Here is an 8,776-nt window from a genome sequence, read left to right on the forward strand (position 1 = left end):
TGCTTTACGCGATGTTCACCTAAAATAATGTGCTCTACAAGATTTCTGAGTAAAATTATTGGCTATCTTAGGGAATAGCGAAATTAGTTTTTATAAATCTAGTAAGGAAATAATCATTTTGTTTCTCTTGATTAACAGTGGCGAAGCCAGAATTTGCACTAAGGTTATTATATAAAAGAAATAGACCCATGAAGAAAGCCAAGGGATGTCAATATATAGATGCTAGGGATGTCGGTTGACAACCTTTGAATACATATGGTTCCGCCACTGTCTTCATGTATGTTTGTATATACAACAACAACAACAACTTGTTTATATACACTTGTTTGTATACAAACAAGTGTATTTATGGGTTCTCCTTAGCATAGTTATTGTATAAGTTCTGTATGTACATGTCAGTGTACATACATGTAAATCCATGTATACCAAATATATTTCAAGTAAATGGCTTCTGATTAGGTGCTAATTTTTAAAGCATTTTATATGGTATATATCATTAATTGGTTTCCAACTCATATATATTTTCAATCCTAAGTGCAAATGGATGATGTTATGCATGTGAATAACCCAAGTAGTGATGAAGTGATCATGTTGAGGCAGGGAACAATATATATATTGTAACGGTATAGTACTGGAAACGTATGGAAAATGCTTTTGTAATTTCGGATCGCAATTTACATCAATTAAGCGCCTGTAGCTCAGTGGATAGAGCGTCTGTTTCCTAAGCAGAAAGTCGTAGGTTCGACCCCTACCTGGCGCGGCTTAATTAAGTTTTTTTTTTTTTTTTCATATTATACCTGTTACATATTGCTCTTTTGGGTTCTGTGTATCACTTGTACAAAATAAAAATGAACTTTCTAAAAACAGAAATAACAACTAAAGAGAAGAACGAATTTTATATGATGTTATATAAAAGTTTTTTCTACAACTAATAATGGCTTTCAAAAGTGACGGCAATACTTTATTTGAGTGAAAGAGGACATACATATAAAACTACAATATATAAATTAAAGTATTTAAAAGAACTTAAAGCAAACAGAAAATTGGCATTACAAATAATTTGTAATTGTCTTCCCACTGTTCCTTGTTATGCTTAACACCTTGGGATTATCATTTTTTTATAGCGTTGTTGTTCGGATCAATATATGCACCGTCGATTAATTTTACGGGTATCAATTACCTTCTATTAGTACTAAAACACCTTGGGATCATCGATCCTAAGCCGTAGCGAATATAACACGAGTTCATTTTGACAAATAAAAGTACAAAATCATAGACTAATAGCTATATTTCGGTGGTATTTGATTGAAATTAAATATGGAAAGCAAGAGCTATACTCATAAATACATCTTTATTTAATTATTGGTGTAATATTTTTCTATAAAACATAACTTATTAAGATATAAAAAAGAAAAGACAAGACCAATGATTATTGGAACTTACACAGCATGATTTTATTCACTTTAGCTTTGTTTTAACTATTCACAAATGTTCAAGGCATTTCCTCGTTATCTTGGAACTTCTCTTCGTTCTGCTTGATCCACACAAAGTTATTCTTGAATTCATTGTTATTTGTTGCGAATTCTCTTGTATTTTCATAGGGATCTTTGGCGTATTTCTCAGTGTTGACACCATGAAAGTATTTTCCATTTTCAAAGAACCCCTCGTTGAAGTACCCCTCGTTTTTGTTGTTATTAGTACTGTCACCATTGTAATACTCCTTGTTATTATTGAGGTTGTTGAAGTAAGTGTTACCCTTATTGTGATACTCGCCATAGTTATTGTTGTTGCTGCTAGTACTGCCACCATTGTAATACTCTTTGTTATTGTTGTTATAGTAAGTATTACCCCCATTATGATACTCCTCGTTGTTGTTGTAGTTGTTGTTGTTAGTACTTCCACCATTCAAGTACCCCTTGTTGTTGTTGTTGTTGGTACTGCCACCATTATAGTACTCCTTGTTGTTGTTATTGTTGTAGTAAGTGCTACCTATATTGTGATATTCCTCGTTGTTATTGTTGTTGTTGCTAGTACTGCCACCATTATAGTACTCCTTGTTATTGTTGTTATAGAAAGTATTATCCCCATTATGATACTCCTCGTTGTTGTTGTTAATACTACCACCATTGAAGTACCCCTCGTTTTTGTTGTTGTTAGTATTGCCACCATTGTAGTACTCCTTGTAATTGTTGTTGTTGTAGTAAGTGCTACCTATATTGTGATATTCCTCGTTGTTATTGTTGTTGTTGCTAGTACTGCCACCATTATAATACTCCTTGTTATTGCTGTTATAGAAAGTATTATCCCCATTATGATACTCCTCGTTGTTGTTGTTGTTAATACTACCACCATTGAAGTACCCCTCGTTTTTGTTGTTGTTAGTATTGCCACCATTGTAGTACTCCTTGTAATTGTTGTTGTTGTAGTAAGTGCTACCTATATTGTGATATTCCTCGTTGTTATTGTTGTTGTTGCTAGTACTGCCACCATTATAGTACTCCTTGTTATTGTTGTTATAGAAAGTATTATCCCCATTATGATACTTCTCGTTGTTGTTGTTAATACTACCACCATTGAAGTACCCCTCGTTTTTGTTGTTGTTAGTATTGCCACCATTGTAGTACTCCTTGTAATTGTTGTTGTTGTAGTAAGTGCTACCTATATTGAGATACTTCTCGTTGTTATTGTTGTTGTTGCTAGTACTGCCACCGTTGTAGTACTCCTTATTATTGTTGTTATAGTAAGTGTTACCCCCATTGTGATACTCATCGTTGTTGTTGCTAGTACTGCCACCATTGAAGTACTCCTCGTTGTTGTTGTTATTGTTAGAACTGCCACTATTGTAATACTCCTTATTGTTGTTGTTGTAGTAAGTGCTACCTATATTGTGATACTCCTCATTGTTATTATTGTTGTTGCTAGTACTGCCACCATTGTAGTACTCCTTGTTATTGTTGTTATAGTAAGTGTTACCCCCATTGTGATACTCACCGATGTTGTTGTTGTTAATACTACCACCATTGAAGTACCCCTCGTTGTTGTTGTTGTTGTTGTTAGTACTGCCACCATTGTAGTACTCCTTGTTGTTGTTGTTGTTGTTGTAGTAAGTGTTACCTATATTGTGATACTCCTCGTTGTTATTGCCACCATTGTAGTACTCCTTGTTGTTGTTGTAGTAACTGCTACCTATATTGTGATACTCCTCGTTGTTATTGTTGTTATTGCTAGTACTGCCACCATTATAGTACTCCTTGTTATTGTTGTTATAGTAAATATTACCTCCATTATGATACTCCTCGTTGTTGTTGTAATTGTTGTTGTTAGTACCGCCACCATTGAAGTACTCCTCATTGTTGTTGTTGCTGTAGTAAGTGTTATCCCCATTGTGATACTCCTCGTTGTCGTTAGTACTACCAGTATTTTTGTACTTTTCATCGTTATTGATGTTATTGTCGTCGTTCTTTAGGACAGTGACATAGGCCACATGGTCATAATTCTTGGAAAGGTATTTGCTGTTGTGAATATTATTAGTTAAGGTGGTGGGGTTGATTTCTTTGTAGGGTTTTTCTACATCATTAATAGTGGTGGTGGAAGGAGGATGTTGACCAGACTCATGACCATATAGGCCATAACCATTATTTTCATTTTCAGGCAAGAAGTTTGGTTCTTGTTCTTTGTTGGGAATAACTACTTGTGTCTTTTTTTCAGCATTATTGTTGCTGGGGACTGTATTAAAGAATTGGCTTTCTCTTGCATAGATTTGCAATGAAGAAATGAGGGTAAGAAGGAGGAAGATGAAGGAGAAATGCTTGGTAAAGGCAGCCATGAAAAAAGAAATAAATTTGTATAGGATCTTAGTGCAGTGAACTTGCTATGGTTGTTGCTTTATATAGAGACCATTTCTCGCTTTTTAAATGTGCAATCTTTGAGTGTTTAAATTCTATTTTATAAATTATTTTGAACTCTACTTTTGTTCTTTTCTTTCTTTTTGTCTGAAGTGAGAGGGAAGGGTTGGAGTTATTATCGCTTCCTTCCAAAATTTCCTGTTGATTAGGTGCAAATAGGGACATGTAAAATGGATGAAAATAGTAGTCCTTCTGCACTAAATCACATAATATCGTACGGAAATTATTAATTTTTGAGTTTAACATTTATGCACTGATAATATAAAAAAAAAAATCAAATTAATAAAAAAATGACTATATGTAATAAGTAAAATTAGCAACTGAAATACTGAAGTAAATAATTTTTTATAACATATTAAATTACACATGTAAAGGTTACATTACATAATCAGGAGATATAAATGCTTACTTCATTTCTTGTTTATAGATAGTATACACTTTCTTTAGTTTTTATTATAGTTTTCTACTTTAGTAAAAGAAAGAGAGAAACAAATGGAAAAGGAAAGGAAGGGAGAAGATGAACAAAAATAGAAAATGTGATTATGCCTGAATTTCGGAAGAGTGTGGGGAGGGAAAAAGAAACTTCCATAATAGGGACATTGAAAATTATGACATTTGAGGAGTAAAAAAAATCAAACATTACGTGTCCATCTCTTATATTATCTACTATAAAATGCATACTTAAGATCTAAACTTTTCCATTTCTTGTATGTTTGATTAATCCTCTTCATCTTTCTACTCAATCTCGATTTGTATGCTCATTTGGTTTCTGTCTATTTTTCTCCCTTCAAGTTTCTAACTTATTTCGTTCAACTTCTTCCTAAACTTCTGACTGATAATATTGATTTTGATCTTTGACATAGAAATTTGAGAAAATGATCAAAATAGTCCTTAATGTATTGGGGTTGGTTTATTGGAGTCCTTGATATATGCATCCTAAAAATAGGGTTCTTATTGTACAGAAAAGGTGATTTTTTAAAATTATTTTCAACCGTAAAAATTAACAAATAAGTCAAAATTCTATTAAATATAACCCTCTATCAACGTGAAAAACTAACCCTCTGTTGAGCATGGTGGCATATCTCAATTAAGTAGCAAAATCAAAAGAAGATGAAATATCTCTGAATTATTAGCAAGCTTTGGAAACTTCAAAGCAGTAGTAGGCTCTTCTTCTTTTGGTTGTAGGTGAAACTACTCTTAACTTGGAAACAAAATAACAAATACATTATAAATTTATACCAAATGTACTTCAAGTAGATGGCTTCTGATTAGGTGCTATGTTTAAAGCATTTTATATAGTATATTTCATTAATTGGTTTCCAACTCATATATATTTTCAATCCTAAGTGCAGTGGATGATGTTATGCATGTGAATAACCCAAGTAATGGTGTTGAGGTAGGGAACAATGCCGTTTATTATGATGGTAATGCTCATTATTTATAGTTGCACATATGGAACAAAGTACTAGGATGAAGTCCCCCTTTAATAACAATTATGAGGGCCATTAAAGAATGTGTAACAGTGGCAATGAATGTCATATTCTCTGTAACGGACCATGCACTTAATGCTATAGAATATTCTTCATTAAATGCTACCGGGCGACAGATATTTATTTCGCCTCTATGAATATCATTCTCTCTGATAACAAACGAGATCATTGCCTTCAGGTCCGATTGTCCTCTATCTTCGGCTCCACGTGTCGTTTTCTCATGCGATCATTAAATATGAACATATTTTACCCTATATAGATAGTTCCCCTGCTTTCCGGTGGAATAACCTTGTCACCGAGAAGTTGGTAGAGATACCTTTCTTGGCGGAAAATTCTCTGACCCCTCTGAAAAGTTTCTGACTGTAGATTAGACGTACGTCTCTCCGTATTTAATACCCCAAACACGTATTATCCCACGATTCAACACCACTTTTGCCGGTTATCAATGTCATTATGGCCACGATTTTAGCTGCTTATTCGTTTACTTATGCGCATCAAATTTCTCCATTACACTTCATAACTTTCCAAACTTTCTCAAACTCTTTTTACTCGTTTCGAACTTATCTTCAATTTTCTCTAATCTTCTTCTTCAAAAAAACCCTTTTCTCTCTTCTTATAACAATGGCCTCTTCTTACAGAAACCCCAGTTCCTCAAAGAACAAAGGTAAAGCTGATGCTACTGCTCCTCTTACAGTGAGAACCATCATTCCAAGGAGTCTTGTCACAACTAAGGACTTCGAAGAGAAGTACCTTTCTGCTAATTCTCATACGTGGGCTGTTGGACTATATTCTTCTTCTATCCGTCCTTCCAGCATTCTTGCTGTGAAGGAAGACTGCCATTTCCATGACTTAAATATCATCACTCCTGACCTGATGGAGCGAATAATCTTGCCCAAGAAGGGTTTCACGTATTTTTATACGTATCCCTTCACTTTGGGACCATTCTCTTTGAGCGGGAAACTTGACTCTATTATTGTTGAGTTCTACATCCATTACAAGGTATGCTTGGCACAAGTAAGTCCTTCTGTGTGGAGGACAATTGCTTGTCTTCGGCGTCTATGCGAGGAGACGGAGAGAAGCTAACCTTGGCTCGATTAATGAACATTTATTCTCCCAAGATTTTCTGTGGGGGAATGATTAATTTCAGCAAACGTGGCCATCATGCTCTGCTAACCAGCATGGATGATGACAATGACCGTGGGTGGATGGAACAGTTCATTGCAGTTTCCACTAGAGACATCATTCCGGGCACGACTCCATCCTTTCCAGAATTATGGAACAGTACTCGTAAGTTCACCATTTGTTTTTTCTTCTATTAAGGATCACCCCATGCTGTTACTGACCCTTCTTCTTTCATTTATTTCAGTAACTCGATTGACACCACCTAGGGTTGAAGTCTTGGACCAGTGGGTCCAAAATATTTTGGATGTCACTACGCCCAAGACCCGCACGTGGAAAACACTGGCCCTTAAATATGGGTGGAAGGCCAAAAATCATGGTAAGTCGAACATATCTTCTTTTTACCTTTCGTATAAGGAATTTGATTAACCATTCTCTCCTATTGAATTCAGGTCTAGCCCAGGGCTCAGTTGTTGTCTCCGAGGAGGACGTTTTGGCTACTCCTGCTGATGCAGCAAGGTTGCTGCAAGAGGCTTTTACCCGAACAAGTGTCTCCGGGCCTACTTCAGGTGCAAGTGCTTCTTCTCGGAGTCCCCGGCCGGAGAACAAGCAACAAAAAAGGAGACGTTCCTCCGTGGCCAGGGAAAAAAATAAAAAGTCAAAGAGTGTTGCACCAGAGATGTCTTTGGATGCTGTGGTGATGAGCGCCGCGCCCGAGCCGGCCATAGACACCGTGGTGATCGGCGATGATGGAGAAGCTAGTGATGAGGGGGCTTCTCTACATAGAAGACGGAGACCTTCATCAGCTCAACAAAATGCTCAATCTATTGAGTTAGTTACACTAACCGAGGACGATGCTTCGACACTCTAGGGGAGTATGATATAGTGGAAAATGCTAACTCCTGCATCCCAATTTTCATGCCCGGTACTGTGAGGCTGAGTACCCGGTTCCTTCCATCTTCAGTTGATGAGCAACCAACAACCAGCACTGTGTTTGCCGCAACCGCTTCTCAACCTACAACTCCATAAGCTTCATCTCCTTCTTCACCAACTCTGCCTTCTCCACAAGCAACTGCTACATCATCTCCACCGACTGTAGTTGCCCGAAAGGATGATATCCCTCCTCCCCAGTCCCCAGTTCATGGGAATTTGGGGCATAACTATTCTGCCCCCTCTGAAGATCCCCAAAGGAGGAGGAACATCACGCTTTCGGTTTCCACCGGATGCCATCTGTTATCCCGGCCGGTGGAACTTTCTAACCATCTAAGCCTTTGGCTTCAAAAAAAATATAGGAATAAAATACAAACTCTCTCGGGAGAGTGTTTGTTAAACAATACCATGCACAATGCAGCTGCAGTATAGTCCTTGTTTTCTCTGTTGTTTCTTCCATCTTTATTATGCCAGGGTATTAAGTTTGCATTTTTATTTTTCAGACCAACTTCCTTGCTTCTGAGGTCCTTCAAAGGCCGATTCGTGATAAGGAGGAACTTACCTCCGAGCGGGATCAACTTTTGGCCGAGCGAGATCAGATCGCTACTTACCTCTCAGAACTAGAAACATGAGCTGCTGAGGTCGTAGAATTGGAGGCTTAGTTGCAGTAAAGCGAGCAAGAAATAGTGACCCTTAGCCAGGAGACTGCCCAGTTAAGGGGGCAATTTGAAGAAGCTAGGGCCAGATAGGTTGAAGTCCATAATGCCATTCTTCCTGCATCGGATCGTGAGGATGCCTCTGTAGAAAGATTGAATAATTTGGAGGCAGCCTTAAACTCCAAAACTGAAGAAGTTACTGCAGCCGAGGAGAAGTATGCCCGGTTGGAAAAGAATCATAAGAGGACCATAGACCATAATAGACTTTTCAGCTCCACTGTCCATGACCTTGATGTCAGCCTCCGGGCCACTAGATCTGCGCGGGTTAACCTTTCTACCAAGTTTGACCGACTTAAAGAAGAGCTCCAGTGCCGGCGGCTTCCCTCATTGTTGAAAAAATATATTCTATGTATAGCATGAGGAGAAAAGGCTAAAGCGGGTGTCATTGACTTCAATGCCGAAATCGCAAGGCCCGAGAGCTAGTCAACTGCCAAAAGGGGTCTTCCGATCTGGCCTGATGCTACCAACTCTTCTGGTTCCAGTTCTAAGTTCTCGGGAACTAAAGAAGAACCGGAAGGTGATGATGCTGAAGGCCAAAATAGTGAAGGCCAAGATATTGAGCCAATGGCGGATCCATCCACTTCTCCTGGGGGCACAGATGCTTCTCTTCCTTCGG

The 8,776-nt window shown here is 37.5% G+C and overlaps 1 protein-coding gene and 1 non-coding gene across 2 annotated transcripts; one reads left to right on the plus strand and one right to left on the minus strand.

Annotated features, from left to right (window-relative positions):
* Window positions 1-687: 687 nt before the first annotated feature.
* TRNAR-CCU (transfer RNA arginine (anticodon CCU)) lies at window positions 688-760 on the plus strand. The gene has a single exon. It is a non-coding gene; the product is annotated as a tRNA-Arg (tRNA).
* A 732-nt stretch (window positions 761-1,492) lies between these two features.
* Window positions 1,493-3,826, minus strand: LOC104232134 (uncharacterized). Its single transcript, XM_009785246.2, has one exon. The coding sequence runs from the start codon at window positions 3,824-3,826 to the stop codon at window positions 1,493-1,495; it is 2,334 nt and encodes a 777-aa protein (XP_009783548.2).
* Between the last annotated feature and the right edge of the window lie 4,950 nt (window positions 3,827-8,776).

The sequence above is a fragment of the Nicotiana sylvestris genome, chromosome 9 (assembly GCF_000393655.2).
Source record: "Nicotiana sylvestris chromosome 9, ASM39365v2, whole genome shotgun sequence".
In the NCBI taxonomy this organism is placed as follows: domain Eukaryota; kingdom Viridiplantae; phylum Streptophyta; class Magnoliopsida; order Solanales; family Solanaceae; genus Nicotiana; species Nicotiana sylvestris.

Coding starts and splice junctions, on each gene's coding strand:
- LOC104232134 (XM_009785246.2), bottom strand. CDS start 3,826: ATGGCTGCCTTTACCAAGCATTTCTCCTTCATCTTCCTCCTTCTTACC.